General features: G+C 41.6%; 2 protein-coding genes across 2 annotated transcripts; both read left to right on the top strand.

Moving 5' to 3' along the window:
- Window positions 1-840: 840 nt before the first annotated feature.
- On the top strand, window positions 841-1,810 carry LOC135440548 (farnesol dehydrogenase). The gene is made up of 2 exons (XM_064699791.1): window positions 841-1,499; window positions 1,556-1,810. Exons 1-2 carry the CDS (start codon window positions 924-926, stop codon window positions 1,721-1,723), a joined length of 744 nt encoding a protein of 247 aa, XP_064555861.1. The 5' UTR covers window positions 841-923; the 3' UTR covers window positions 1,724-1,810.
- A 4,769-nt stretch (window positions 1,811-6,579) lies between these two features.
- LOC135440549 (protamine-like protein 99C) lies at window positions 6,580-7,657 on the top strand. Its single transcript, XM_064699792.1, has 4 exons — window positions 6,580-6,739; window positions 6,808-6,940; window positions 7,006-7,422; window positions 7,484-7,657. Exons 2-4 carry the CDS (start codon window positions 6,818-6,820, stop codon window positions 7,535-7,537), a joined length of 594 nt encoding a protein of 197 aa, XP_064555862.1. The 5' UTR covers window positions 6,580-6,739; window positions 6,808-6,817; the 3' UTR covers window positions 7,538-7,657.
- The last annotated feature ends 7,685 nt before the right edge of the window (window positions 7,658-15,342 follow it).

Below are 15,342 nucleotides of genomic sequence, written 5' to 3'. Positions count from 1 at the left end.
TAATAGGGGGAGAGAGAGTTCAGTGGAGAGCACAAGCGATTGCAAGCTAGGCATAAGATCTTATGCTAGATGTAAGAGACGAACGCAATTTCTGCCTTACAAAGGTCGTATATCAGATCAAGCTTTAAGCTACACAAACTTGTAACTAAAGTCTTTTACCTACTAGAGATCAGACGCTGATCGATTTAAATAAATCAAAAATGACACACCAGTTTGCCAGCTTTAAAAAGTAACGTCAGTTAGGCTTTACATCAAATGGTTAAATAGCTAAATAGTGGCACGTGCTTCCCTTGTTGGGCTACAGTATTTGTGTGGGGCTGATTTGTGTGGCTAATTTAAACAAAGAATGTTGCCATCGGCTGCGAGCGACTGACAAATACTCGTTCAAAGTCGAATAACAGCAGCCACTAAATATATAAACAGATATTCGATTTGTTGTGAGCGCGTTAATTGTTGATCTTAAGAGCAGCTTATGCGTAATCTTCAGACGAAATTTATTCACTCTCGCTGGCAAACTTTAATGTGTATAGAATTTCCACATAATCTGCTGGGCATACATCAGTATAAATTTCAAACAGACAGACGGAAGCACAAAACCAATATACTCGCTACACTCTGTGAACGGGTATTAAAATTCCACAAATTATAATTGTCAAACTGGCGAATAAAGCGACGCGTCGCTTAATTATTCAACTGTGAAAATGGGCGTGAAGCAGCAGCAACAACTATTCAAAAATTCAATTGCGAATTTAAGCGTGTGCCCCAAGCACTTGAGGAGCGGAATGTGCGGGGCTGGGCGTTGGGCAAGCCCAATATAATAAAGGCCTCAGCGCGAACCAGACTCAGTAGCGAAATTGCTCCGTTCAGCGGCGCACAAAAGTCAAATAAAGAAGCCAATTGTTGCGGAATCCCAAAGGTGAACCATGGAACGCTGGCAGGGTCGTGTTGCGGTTGTGACTGGCGCTAGTTCGGGTATTGGAGCTGCTGTGGCAAAGGATCTGGTGCGTGCCGGGCTGGTTGTGGTGGGCCTGGCGCGTCGCGTCGAGCGCATTGAGGCGCTCAAGGAGCAGCTGCCGGAGGAGTTGCAGTCCCAACTGCATGCGGTCAAGTGCGATGTGGCCGATGAGGCCTCAGTGGCGGCTGCCTTTGACTGGATCGAGGAGCATCTGGACGGCATTGATATACTGGTGAATAATGCGGGCTTGCTGTACTCCGGCCAAGTGCTCACCATGCAGCTGGATCAGCTGCAGCATGTGCTGCAGGTCAATTTGATGGGCGTGGTTCACTGTACGCAACGCGCCTTTCGCTCCATGCAGCAGCGCGATGTTGCCGGCCATGTGGTGCTCATCAACAGCCTCACCGGTCACCACATCATCCATCCGCCCAGCGAGGAGCTGCAGTGCCTCAATATGTACCCAGTTTCGAAGCATGGCATCAGTGCGCTGCTCGAGATATTCCGCCAGGAGCTGAACGGCCTCAAGACGCAGATTAAAGTGACGGTGAGCAACAATTCGCATTTCCTCTGCTACATGCTAATCTGAGCTTGAGCTTACAGAGCATCAGTCCGGGCGTGACCAATACGGAGATCCTGCCCGGCGACTATAACAATCTGCCCATGCTGCAGCCGGAGGACATATCGGCTGGTATTATGTACGCCCTGGGCACACCGCCCCATGTCCAGGTGCATCAGCTGACCATTAAGCCCATCGGTGAGCCCTTCTAAGACAGCTGCTAAATTAAAATGCATTGCTGAAGCAGCGGCTGGGTGGGCGTGGCATCTGGCCGCACACAGCTGCTTGTCTCCGAAAAATGTGTTCTTTATTTGAAAATAAGTTTGACAACAAGATGGGCGGGCTGTGGATTGTGGGTTGAGGGTTGTGGGTGTGGGTGTGGCACATCCGGCATGCTGCAAGGTATGCCAAAATACGAAAATAAGTTAACATTAGCTTGACATGCCGACGCAGCCGCCGTAGCAGCCACCCCCTGCCCGGACCTGGATCCGGAACAGGTGGCGTCCCCATCCGTTTCCGTGTCTCGTGCTGGCGTCTGTCAATATTGAAAGCGTGCGCATTTGACATAAAATGTAATATAGTCACAGCCACACACACCACACACACACTCACACACACACACGCACGCATTCAAGCAGCGAAACTGCCAAAGATGCTGCACCAGCTCCGGTAGGTTTATGCAAAATAGCTCCTGTCTGAGATGCTCTACTCCGTATATGGTATACCATATTAACATACGCTGTAGTCTCAGAGTTTGCCATCGAACCGCTAGAAATATGCTCAAATATCATATACCAAGATCCTCAGCTGATTGAAAATCCTAATTAAGTCGAATCAATTCAGGCCGTTTATCGCTATATTTTTAGATTATAATCTATTAATATTATATGAGGCTTCTTTTTAAAATTTGTATATTTATAAATATACACAATCCCACCTCCGAATCAAGTTCTAAGTTTAAGCACAGCTTAAACAACTGTCCTAATTAGTCCAATTATTAAATATAATGATATGTGGCTTTAGGGTTTTATTTGCTGCTGATTAACCGATGTGCGTGGTCGATCGATCTGCTTTCGCAGTTTCGCTGGCATTAGCAGTGTATTTTGAATTTTGCATAACTTTTTAGATATTCAGCTAGCACAGCTAGACGCCCAAAACGGCGACAATCTAAGTCCGAAAACTTTTATGACTTGCCTGTGAACAGCAGCAGGAATATTGGTAATAGGAATGCTGATGGTAACGAGCTACTGCTACTGCTGCTGCTGCAGCTTGGCATCACTCGCGTCACGCCATGTTGTCAATGTTGCATATAAACACGGCGTTGTCAATGTTGCTGCTGCGCGTGTTGTGTATTGCTGGTTGCTGCCAGCAATGGCAATGGCAATGGCAATGGCAAACTCTGTGGCAGGAGCAGCGGCAGCCGCTTTCCTGGCGCGCGTAACTCGTTTACTTGTCTGTTTCAGTGGCAGCTTTTTCAGTTGTCTGCCTTGTGCCTTCTGCCTTTTGCCCGCTGAAATAGCTAATAATGTCGCACATCCATTTCGGTGCCCCAGAGAGATACACGTTGGACCAGGCGCAGGCCGCGGCTGTTGTTGACTGTCGAGTCTTGCTTGACAAGTCTCGATATTTGCTCTATTCCTCTTTAACTGGAGGCTCAGCAGCGACCAATCCTTTAAAGTTTCTACAATGCCACGCCCCCTGCTGTTAGCTGGGCGCCAAGTGAAGCGTTCATGCAGCAATCGTTTTGACCTTCAGTTGGAAGCGGTTAACGTTTCAATAAACACCTTTTGGCTTCAAGTGCAAGTCGAGCACGAAACAGCTCGGACAGCTGCTGCGCCTCTGGTCGGCATTTCCGTTCATATTCCATTTCCGTTTCCTCATCAACACACTTCGGCGCATTTAACTTTGCGCTCTTGGAGCCTGCTGTGGCTAAAGCAGCTCCCGCTGGAAGAAACTAGCTAAATTTATTTAATACTAAACCGTACAACTTTTGCTCTACATTTTACGTTTTAGTTTTTATTGGCTGCGCATTGTGGGAATATAATAAAAGAGTAAAGTAAACTTTGTCGTTTGGGAGACAGGATTATATATAGCGGATTTTTCCCGGCTTAACTTACCTATAAATGTAAATTATAAATATCACTTTGCCATTAAATTCAGTTTTCCATAAGAGTTTGAAAATGAGATTGAAGTTTTTCAGACGAGACACAAAAGGTCGCCATCAACAGCTTAGCGATAATTTGTCGCCCGTGCGGTGGAATTTTCAAAAACGACAAAACACGCATTCAAAAATAAAACGTTCGCCCATAGTCCATAATATCAGATCATAGGGTGAGGGGGCTGGTGGAGGTTTATTTGCTGCATAGTTTTCAGCGCGTCAGCTGAAAATTGAAATTAGGCGGGCTGTCGGCCTATGCTCCGACTACGCTAATCAGCATGTGTTGGCGGAGGGACCGTTAATTTGGCTGCTCCCGCCAGCTTTTTAACTTTTATTTTTTTTGGCTGTAAGGGCGTCAGGAAACCGCGCGGATTGCGGGGAGCATACACTGATTGATTTGCGGCGACAATTTGTCGGCTGCGCTGCCTAATTAGCATAACGCCGACAGCTTTTAATAAGTTGCCAGTGGCAGCAGCGGCGGCAGGTGCTACAAATGCTACAAAAAAAGAAGCAACATGGATGCAATCGTTTGCCCAATGCGAGGCAGCAACTCGTGTAGTTGCTTTTAATTAAAACTTCAATAGGAGGCGCCGCAACGCAACGTTGCGTGACGCGCTCAGCTGCGACTCAATGCTCAATCCTCAATCACGCGGCGCACATCTCTCCTGAAAATCTAATTAAACAGCCCCGAAGGTTTCAAACCTGGCGCCCACAAAGCGACAGGCTGCAAAGGTAAAAATCTTCATTATTTATATCTATATTCTTATTTGTGCATAGAAGAGAAATGGAAGATGTGCTGTGCTAATATTTAAAAGAAGAGAAAATGCAGAACTTTTTCTTTGAACCAGTTTGGAATTCCAATTTTTATTTTATAACATGAACCGAACCTAACTTAAGCCTAGCTGAAAAACATCCGAATCATATTTTGCAAAAATGTTTTGGTTTATGAAAAACTGGGTTGGCCATTTTAAAAATAAATAAATGTATAGAATGACAATTCCAGTTAAGTCGAACACTTTAAATACGAATTTTCCCAAATTTCGATGCAGGGCAAAGAGTATGAACCGAACTCCAGTCAAATTAGCCTACTAAAAGCCGGATGATATTTTTTAAAAAACAGGTTGGTTTACAACAATTGTTTTATTTGGCTACTTGAAAATTTTCTTGTTTTCCAGCACTGTGAATATGAAAATAAATAAGTTTCGATAAATATTCATACATTTTTGAGATATATAAATTAAATCCTATTCATAATTGTAAAGAATTTGAGAACCCAAGCTTGAAGCTGAGATCTCAGATGTTAAAATTGAAAATAATAATAGAACATATTCAAAAAGGAAAAAAATGTTCAGTGTTGTAAAGGCAAATTTTATTGAAATCGCTGTTTTATAATAACGGTTTTAGAACATTTTCAATATAGACTCATGTGTAATTCTGGTTAATCGGAGTCCGTATATTCTGAATTCATCCAAATGTCTGCTGTGCCGCGTAATATTATCTAATAGAGATGTGAGTTTCTCGTGCTATCATATTAGTCACGTCTCTCTGTAGTCTATGCATGCACTTATCTGCATGTCTTAGCTGGAGCTGGAGCTGGCGCTAGAGCTGCACTTGTCTTGCAGCTGACATGGTGTTACATTGGGTCGACATTTGCTGCGTGCTATGGACCCTCGACCCAGCTGAATGTGCCAGCCGCTTAACTTACATAATATCCGCAGTGCTTTCTCTCGTTTTTCCGTTTCCTGCTGCGCTGCAATGCGTCGCGACGCGATGCGATGCGACGCTGCGTTTTCTTTAGCGCCGCCCTCATGCCAACTAATTATAAAGTTGGGAACGGAAACATTTACAAAACATTTAGCGAAAAATGCACATTTACGAAAAACGTGTGCGGACTCTGTAATGGGCGGCGTCCCATAGGAGCGGGTCGAGCAGGAAAAGGGCGTAGGAGTCGCCGAGTTTCGCCTAACGAAATCAAAGGGCCACGACCACGCCTCTACACCTCCAACTCAAGAGCACGGACACGGATACGGACACGTTAAATGGCCAGCCGGGCATGCAAATGCCGTCGACGACGACGTCGACCGCAAACGAGCAGCGACGGGATGTCAGATCCCCTGGGCCCCACTGCCCCTTGTTGCTTCACGCGCCTCTCCACATATGTGTGTGTGTGTGTGTGTGTGTGTCTTGGTGTGCGTATGTGACAACGTTTGGAAGACGAAAGCGGCCACAACTTCATTTTGGGGCCAAACCGGCAGATAATAAATGTCAAGCCTGGAGAGACGTGGCCATTGTGGCTTATGCGCTTGAAACTTTTTAAACTTCATGCATTGCTGCATACGTAATCTCCGCATATGCTCCATCTCGCTTGCGCCACGACTCTCGAGTGCTGCCGCTCTTTGTCTCTCGCTTTCGCTGTCTCATATATCTGTCTGTGGAACTGGCCGAGCACGTACGTAGGTGAAGGAAATGCGGCATTTTGTTGAATTGAGCGGAAAAGTGCGGCTCTTCATTTAACGCCGCGACTGAGCACAAGCACGCGATCATGGAAATGACGATTCGGGCTCCTCCGGCTACCGATTTTAATAGTTGTCATGCTCCATGACTTGAGCCCTAGGACAAAGAATACTAAGCAGCGACTCGTTCGATGAAATCAATCGATTTTTTATGGACTTGAGGACCCTAATAAAAAAATGTTGTTTATTTTTTTTAATTTTTCATTGGCAAGATTTTAGTTTTTTTATTTTAAACTTTTGAAACTTAACTCACCTAAATCTCTACCAATTCCATAAAGATTACTCAATTGGGGAAAAACCAGTGTAACCAGTACCTTGATGGTAGAATATATTCTTGTTAATTCGAACTATAAGATTTGACTTGATTTGAAAAGAGGTGCCAATTGCCTCCGTCCCAACTGTCACTGTGTAGCTCACGTGGGCTGAATTTTTTCTAAAAAAACCAGTTCCAAATCACATTCCATCAAGGAAACAACACTTCAACAAATTGTTTAGTCTTAGTGTTCTTTTCAAGGGACTAATATTTTTTATATTCCTAGTAAAAGAATTTATAATTGGTAAGTACAAGTTGGGTTTTATTGACGCTGGCTATATGTGTGATAACGTCTTCCTTCGACTTCTTTAGACTTTATACCATGGATGAGAATTACGCAGATGCAAGTCCTAGCAATGGGTCATTGGGCAGCGCAAATGAAGACTTGCCATGCGAAGCATTACAGATCCCCGAAACAGAAGTAGCGTCGACTACAGCAGAAGCGGTAAGTGCCGTAAACGAAACGCCAAGCTAGAAATTAAAGACATTAATTTCAAAATTTTCCCAAAGGCCAGCTCCTTATTCACCGCTACTAGAAAAGCTAGAGGGAGATCAAGGTGTTCGGGATCAAAGTTGAAGTCGGCTTCAAAGCCCAAAAACTCAATTAAGCGAAAGAAGCCCAATTCAAGGTCAAAGTCCAGCACGCGCAAGACCAAGAGCACGCCGGCAGCCAGGTCGCGCGATAGGAAGACCCCCTCATCGCGTCTCAAGAAACCCAAATTGAACTGCGTGAGCCGGAAGCGTAGTTCTCGAATTAGCATTAAACACAATAAATGCTGCAAGCCCAATCTAACTATGAACAAAGCATATTTGCAATTTCTACGCGAATATTGCGAAAGACCACAAGAGCTGTCAGGACCGGATCTTGCACAAAAGGCCGCGCGCGCCTGGTGTCGCCTCTCCGATGTGAAGAAACAGAAATTTCTGGTATTTGCAGCCGTAGTTTGTATACTTTGATATATATCTAAATATTCCCAATTTAACATAGGCACGGCGCACAAAGAAAATATGTAAAAAAGCCCGATTTTGTGCAATTCAATAGAGCTGAGCTGTAATGTATGGTGCTGTGCTGTGACGATCGCAAAAAAAAAAACGTCTATCGTAAACTGTTTCGGATCTATTACAAAAGCCACAACCAATTAAACTTTAAAGCAACAAAAAAGCTACTTGATTTTAGTGTACAATGTGCCCCTTAACAATTTAGAAGTGTATGCAATAGCTGGCAGATGACTTTTTCAGCCCAATGTCTATTGGTGTTGACTTACTTAAGATTTCGGAGGTTATACGAGCTAGATGCCTTAAAACTTGGAACGCTTTATGCAAGCCCAGATAAAACCTATTTCAAATCGTTAGCAACTTGACCCATTTGCATCGATCTTCGAACTGAACTTTCTGAGCCAATTTCCCAGATTATTCTCAGTTTAGTATACACAGCTCTCTATAGGTACCTCCCTATTTGCTATTTCTTAAATACGTCTCCAATTTTCCCTAAAAGGTATTCAATAATTTATCTTCCAAAATGTGGAACTGAGACAAGAAGAAGCACAGCTTGTATGAATATTTGTGTACAAGACGAAAAGTTCATGCGTATTACGGCAGCTGAGTTCTGGGTACAGGCTATCTACGGGATGTGCATTTCAGAAAAAGTCACGCTAGCTTATTGATATACTAATTTGAGTATAATTCAATTAATTATGCATTTTCAACAGAAAGCACAAAATTTGCAGATAAATTCAAACATTGGACAAAACTAGACCGAACAACAATTTTTGTTGCCCAGAGGCGTTTCAAATAAAACGAAATATTGATACACACAAATGATTTGAAAAATAAAGCTATTGTCGATAGTCAGCTGAAACCGAACGTAATGTTTAATAAGCGTCTGTCAAATATGACTGCAAGACTTAAAATAATACAAAACAATAAACTATGCAAATAATAAATGCAGCTTACAAAATAGCACTTGAACTAAAAGATCCAAATTAAAATCAAATGAAGCAATTTTGTCTGTCCATTTAAGTCAGCATCTAAGTTAAGCATCTGGTTTATTGACTTTTTACAATACAATTTCAATAATTTTATAATTTGTCTATTCAATAATATTGTTTTGCAAATAATTGGACTTTGGACCAAGTCTTGAACTCGAACACAAAGCGCATCCTTGCATTGACGCTCAACGTAATATTTTCGCTGCTTAATGAACCCTTGTAAAATTTAAACAACTCCATTTACGCACACATAGACGCACACAAATCGAAGCAAAGCGTTTGACAACGGAAAGCTGTATCTATGGTAAGGATTGAATTCAGTCTCAAAGTGGGAGCATGCCACTACGAGTCAAAGCAACAGAAACATTTATACACCCAATGTGTGGACAGTGTGGGTGCTTCGGGGCGGCAGCAAAGCTTGCAATGCTTTACAAAGGATGCGTAAATGGGATGACTACAAGAGCAACAACAATAATAACAACAACAACAACTTTAACTGCAACAATTGGATGAAGGCTTACAATACCACCAAATTATGGTTGCCAACCATGCCCAAATCGGTAAATTGACCATTGCCAAGAGCAGATCGTTGCAGCAATAAGGCGCCAATAACATTTCCCATTGCCAATTCCCCTTCTCCCCCTACCCCCCTGGCTATCATTTCAATTCTCTTTGAAAAATTCTGCTTAATCGAGCAGGACTTGCACTCAGAACTAAATACAAGCAGACATTTATATGCGCATCTTCCTTGACTGGAGCTGAACGTTCCAAAAGAAGGTTGAAAATATGTTTTTTAAATGCTGTTTAGCTGTGTTTATATTTTTACAAGTCTGGAAAAACTAAATCTTCAAGATGCAGCCAATTGTTTTCGTCAAAGCCCATATGTAAACGCGTTAATCGTGGAAAAATGGCTGTTAGTTCAGTTCACACCGACTTACTGCCTGAAGGTTCCATTGGTGAAGCCGATTAGGCACATTCAAAAAAAATTTTCAAAATTTAATTCTATTTGATATTTGTAATTGCCCGTTCCACTGAAAATATTGCAAGTCGTCGATATTTTCTAAGGGCTAGATTTTAACTCGAACCAATATTGGCATCTCCCAAATATGGTTCGATAATTCTAATGTTCGGGACTCAAGGCTTATATCTTCTGGGCCTGAGTCCCCCTCAAAAGTATTTTTATTTTGCAACAGAAAATCTTTCAAAAAATTTGGTTCGGTTCGGGTTTTGGTTCAACTATATTTGTGGTTCATACTAATTACATTAGTTTTTGATATTTAAGTTTCAGTTCATATTAAAAACTAAATCTAGAATTGCGGTTCAGCCGTGCCAATGCACATGTCTAGTAACCAGTTTAGTCAACTGAACCGCACCGAACCGCGTCTAACTGAATCGCAGTGTGGCGAATCGATGACAGCTCAGCGACCATAGATGCCCCAATGAATGTGTCTGAACATGTTATGCAATAAATACTCCAGTTTTATAATAATCCAATGACATTTGTGGGCGACCATTCGCATTTCGTTAGCCCATTCGAACTCTCCTCTAACTTAAATGGCACGGAAAGTGCCAACAACCTCTAGCCGCTACCCATACCCTCATGGGGAGTACTAACACCGGATAGCTGCCAAATGGTACATTGATGGTAAATTCTGGTCGATGGTCTGTTGAATGCTTCAGTGGCTGCTGCTCTGCTGGCGACATCAAAGGCGAGACCATCGCACTGAGAGACTAATAAAAATGGCAACGAAATTATGCAATTAGTGGCGTAATATGAAGCACTTTACGGGCATTGTGGGCGTTCTCGTTAATAACAGTTGTGCCCAGTGTCCCTGTTGTTGTCCCTGTTGTTGTTGCTGTAGCCAGTAGATATGCTTGTGGCTGGAGCCTGGGGGTGCAAAGTATACTTCAATGGCTAACGCAAAAGTTGTTCGCCATCCATGACGACGCTGCCGATGAGAATCACAACGAGATTGAGGATGACAATGGAGTAAATGGCCATGGAGCGTAACGCAATGTGTTAGCGATAGTTTTGTGGATGAATGGATATTAAGCATTTGACAGGTGTATGAGAACCTGTTCCGTGCTTAATTCACTTAAAGCGATCTCACCAAGTGTCCTGCTGAGTCAATTAATTTGCATATTACACATGTGATATTTAGATAATCTTGGGCTGTCGCGCGTTCATATTGCTTAATAAATATTCGAAACAATCTGACTGTCAGACAAGTGTCTTATATTCTTGGCTTCCAAAGCCTAACGAGCGCACATATTTCATCTAGTTTTTATTTTTTCTTTACATATTTTCATATTTTTGTTTTTTATTTTTCTTGTTGCAGCGGCTGCCTCATGCAGCCATGCAACCAATGGGTAGCCAAGAAATTGTGAACATTTCCATTATATGCTTTGTCTTAGCGTTGCGACTAGCGTCTATAAACTAGCGCTGTGTTCGTGTCTGTGTGGGTGTGTCTTCTCATACTTATATACACACACGCACACCCGCACACACACTAATAGCATGCACATATGAAATATATGGGCGAGTAGCGCTGGTAACCTTGGCGTCGGTTTCTTTTGCTGCTTAACGGTTTGCTTTGCATATCGTGTTGGGAGAGGAGACCGGCAGGGGGGCCGTTGCAAAAGTTGATGTGTGTGCTACCACAGCCACGCAGTCGCTGCGGCAGCCGCAACACTGCAGCATACAGAGCCAGCACAGGTAGTCGGTGTGTGTTGCATGTAAATACTTCGAAGGTGGGCAAGATATTGCACTGCAAACAATTTTGAAAAACGTACTGCAAAAATAAGAAAAACACTTTAATTCAATGAATCTAATTCCATTTTTAATAAATAAATATACGATTAGAAGGGTTTGGTTAGCTTTAATGAGCTTCCAAAGTGTTTTTTTACAAATCGAATGCCTCGTATTTAAATATGACTTTCAATTAACATGAAATAAAAATAATTATATTAACACTATATTCTTATTGAATTGAATAAATTTCTTTTTTAATAATATTTTTAATCAAACCAAAAACTTGGACTGGTTCATGTTGAGGTTCGGGCTGTTCTTTATGCATATAATCCAGTTTAGGGTTCGAACGTGTATCGTAAGTTTGTGGTGAATTTTCCGCAGCTTTATTTTATGCTTAAATATATAAAAGTGAAAAGAAAAATTTTAGCACCTCAGTATTTATCGGTATTTTGACTGCATTCAAATATAGATACAGACGAGTCTGAAGTGAGTTTCCAAAAGAGAAGCCTTTCGATGATTTTATGCCTGATCGCTGAACAAAATAATGGCATGAAACAAGTACTTATGGCTAGATTATTATTTTTTGAGCTGACTCGAAATTTATTGCTGTGCACAATTAATTCGCTGTTGGCGAAAAAATGTCATAACATGAAGAGTGATATTCCACGCTCCAATTACGAGCAGCCGTGCCAGTGTTCCAACAGAAAAATGAGCAAAGTGACGGACAGGCAGAGGGTCGGGCAACCAGCCAGCGCTCCTGCTGTGGCATGCCTCAGCCCGGCTGAGTCTCGGCCCGTAATGTCCTGGCCTGGGCTGGCCTGGTCTGGCCTGGTCTAAGCTCCGCTCTGCTCAGTTTTGTTGCAGTTTGTGCATGCATTTGCGCTTATGTAACCAATGTCATCGTTATTTTTAACTTAATTTACATGCTTAACTAAAGTTGTCAGAAAATTATGTTGACGCATGCAGCTTTCAATTATGTTGCATACACGAGGGGCCCTCTGCCGCATGCTCCCGCCAGCAACATGTCCTTGTGGACGCGCAACTGCCGCGGGAGTCGCAATGCTTGCGCATGTTCACACCAACATGGCGGGCCAACATGGCGTATGAATTCATCGTTTGTCATGTGAACATCACATTATCATAATTTTTGGCATGTCAATCACGCGAGGTCGCTACAAAAGGCTTTCACGCACACATACGCACGGTTTTCGAGGGCACATGTGTAATTACAGCAGTTAATTGATCTATGTACAAATAATATTCATCCAGCTCAGGTATATTGAACAAAAATTTACTTTCAGTGCAAAAATTCCGAAATTAATATCGATTCTTAGCATCGGATAAAAAAAGGCCATGAAAACAATCGATGCCTATCGGAATAATCGACATCGATTCATCGATTTTGTCTACAAGTTTGTCAATTTGTTGAAATATTTCTAAACATGCTAACAAAAAGTTTTAAACTTTATTTTTACTTATCCCAATCCCATAAAAAATCTTAAAAAATATTTGTTAAGAAGCCGACGTTGTGCGGTTAAGGCGCTCGTTTCAAATGTTGCCTGCCGCTGGAAAAATGTCCGTCGACTGGCACCGAAGTTCCAAGAACTACCAGCTATTTTGCAGCAGTTTGGTATGAATTTCCCATGCCTGCAGAGGACAGTTGCTAAGAGCTGCCAGAGAAAATATTAAAAATTCTTTGAGTTGTGTATTGTTAGCCTCAGCAGGCTTCCCTTGTCGGGCAATTTGCTAGCCTTTCAAAGTATTAAATTAAAATATATACATAGGCATACATATATATACATATATACATATATATATATTTATATATATGTATATATATATTTATATATATGGACACTGATAGTATTATTATAAAAACATCGTTGGGCAGTTTCTATGAATTTTCTTTTGCACGGCTTTAACTTTTATTAGAAATGTCCGATGTTTTTTCAAAAATCGAAGCATTGAATATACAAACATGGAGTAAAAATCGATAAAATTGGGGCTTAGTGGACATCGATATTATTTATAATTTATTTAATTTTCTTATTGTTATTTTAATATTTTAATATTCTTTTAACACCCGTGTTGGTTTAAAAACTTAATTGGAATAACATTCTGTTTCTCAGCATATGAGTAAAATAAGATTAAAAATATTTAAATATTAATATGTTTAAAAGCTCTTATGATTTTAAGCAAGTGCATAGTCCGTATTTCTGTAATTTTAATTATAGTTCAAGCGCCCTCGATCTGGTTCTTGAAAATAACAAATATGTTTTCCATTCATGACTTGACCGTGCCGTAAATGCCATTGATAGCGTTCGCCTCATCGCGCAGATCTGTATGTTTGAGTGCCTTTGAATGCCATTCATTTCATACGCACCCAGCACACATTCATCTTAATGATACGCTTCTTCCCTGTTTTTTTTTTTCATTCGATTTATTTTTACTTTTATTTTGTGTGGGGAGTGATGAACGCAGCGCGACAATTAAATTTAATAGCAACGCAATTAACTCTTAATTTCTATTTCGGCAGCGTTTTTGCCGATGCTCCTTTTTTTTTTGGCAGCCTGCTGACCCATTGTCTGCAGACTTGAATGCGCGATGTGGAGAATCTTGGGGGGGAGTGCAGTCGCTCTGTGAATGCCAAAAAGGCGACACTAAAAAAATGTAGAACTGCGACAGAGCTCATTTTATTAATTAACCAACAGGCAGAGATGCTTTGAGTTTGATTGGATCCCGGCTCGTGTCTGGGTGCCAGCCAAAATGTGTGGCAAATTGCGTGAATTATTTCAGCTGTGTGTGACTGTTGTGACTACCGTTGGTAGTTAAATTAAAATAAAATGCTCGCCCCAACACGCTCATTCCACTAACCCCAAAAGATGCCCTGCCCAACACCCCGCCACCTAGGGTACCTTTTTGACCCTTTGAATTACTTCATTAAATTTGCATATTAGGTGAGGATTTGGTTGCCCTTTACCGCACTTTTTTCCAGCTGTGCCATTCTAGCACACACTCGCATTTTTTGTGCCCATAACTGCTGGCCTGTGCCGCAGAGAAAAAATTGCCATTACAGCTGTAAACGCACTTGATAGATATGAGGCAACTGTTAGACCTGGATTTTTTTATTTGAGTAAACGCCAAGCATTTAAAATGGGAACTCGGTTTATATTAAAGTCAGAAAACTGTATTTTGAATATTAAGGTAATTGTGGGTTAATATAAGTAAGGTAGCTTTAGAAATTAATATAAAACCCGGATCGAATTTTGAGGATTGTTTGATCGAACAACTAAGCTGGTATTTAAAGGAAATTCAAAATCAAGCTTTAGTTTTTTTTGTATCGGACATTAAAATCCAATTAATTTATAAAGAAATTTACGCTAAGAATTTTTTTGGAGTTCTTATGACTTACTCAACTGAAAAAAAAGAAGTTCCAATAAAAACCGTTTTTTTTAACACTTTTTACACTTGATAGTTTAATATAAAATCGAACAGTTAAAGAGAACTTGGCTGATTTTTTTTATATATTTAAAGAAAAACATAGCCACAATTTTATATTTTAACTGAAGTTAGGTTTGCCCTTCAAAAGCTGCCTGCTATGCGCGCTATGACACGCGTCTTGCTAGCGATCTTCGATCCTTGAAATTTTAAATTATTCAAAGGTCTTGCATAGTGCAAATGCTGCTCGACCTGCACAAAGCTCTGTCAACTGACAAGCTGACCCTTAAAGGCAGCATACCTACCTTTACCCCCCACCCACCCGCGCCACTTTGCCCCTTGCAGCTGTTAAGTTCACGCGGTTAACGGCACAAATGAAAATGGCAGGCGGCTAGACTATCGCTATTTCGCATCGCCATCATCATTTAATCATCATCATCTTTATCAGCGCCATCATCCCGATTATCATTATCATCTCGACTTGGCTTCTATTGTCAACGTGCTGCAGCCATGGGCTATGGAGCGGCGCAGACGCCGCCGCCTGATGCCATAAATTAGAAAGTGTCAGGTTCGTTACGTAAATTACCTGGCTATAAAAAACGAGAAGAGGCGACGGCGTCGGCATCGGCGTCGGCATCGGCGGCGACTGGAGCGCCACCTGAGGCAGAA

Source organism: Drosophila montana, unplaced genomic scaffold (assembly GCF_035044405.1).
Source record: "Drosophila montana isolate Dmon_TW-CO22-7 unplaced genomic scaffold, ASM3504440v1 contig_1624_1, whole genome shotgun sequence".
Lineage (NCBI taxonomy): Eukaryota > Metazoa > Arthropoda > Insecta > Diptera > Drosophilidae > Drosophila > Drosophila montana.
The sequence above is the reverse complement of the archived record's forward strand: the minus strand, read 5'-3'. Positions and strand labels throughout refer to the sequence as shown.

Bases quoted from the DNA above. Each gene is read 5' to 3' on its own strand.
- LOC135440549 (XM_064699792.1), top strand. From the start codon at position 6,818: ATGGATGAGAATTACGCAGATGCAAGTCCTAGCAATGGGTCATTGGGC. The intron at 6,941-7,005 runs GTAAGTGCCGTA...ATTTTCCCAAAG, and splicing joins CGTCGACTACAGCAGAAGCG to GCCAGCTCCTTATTCACCGC. The intron at 7,423-7,483 runs GTATTTGCAGCC...AATTTAACATAG, and splicing joins TGAAGAAACAGAAATTTCTG to GCACGGCGCACAAAGAAAAT.
- LOC135440548 (XM_064699791.1), top strand. From the start codon at position 924: ATGGAACGCTGGCAGGGTCGTGTTGCGGTTGTGACTGGCGCTAGTTCG. The intron at 1,500-1,555 runs GTGAGCAACAAT...TTGAGCTTACAG, and splicing joins AGACGCAGATTAAAGTGACG to AGCATCAGTCCGGGCGTGAC.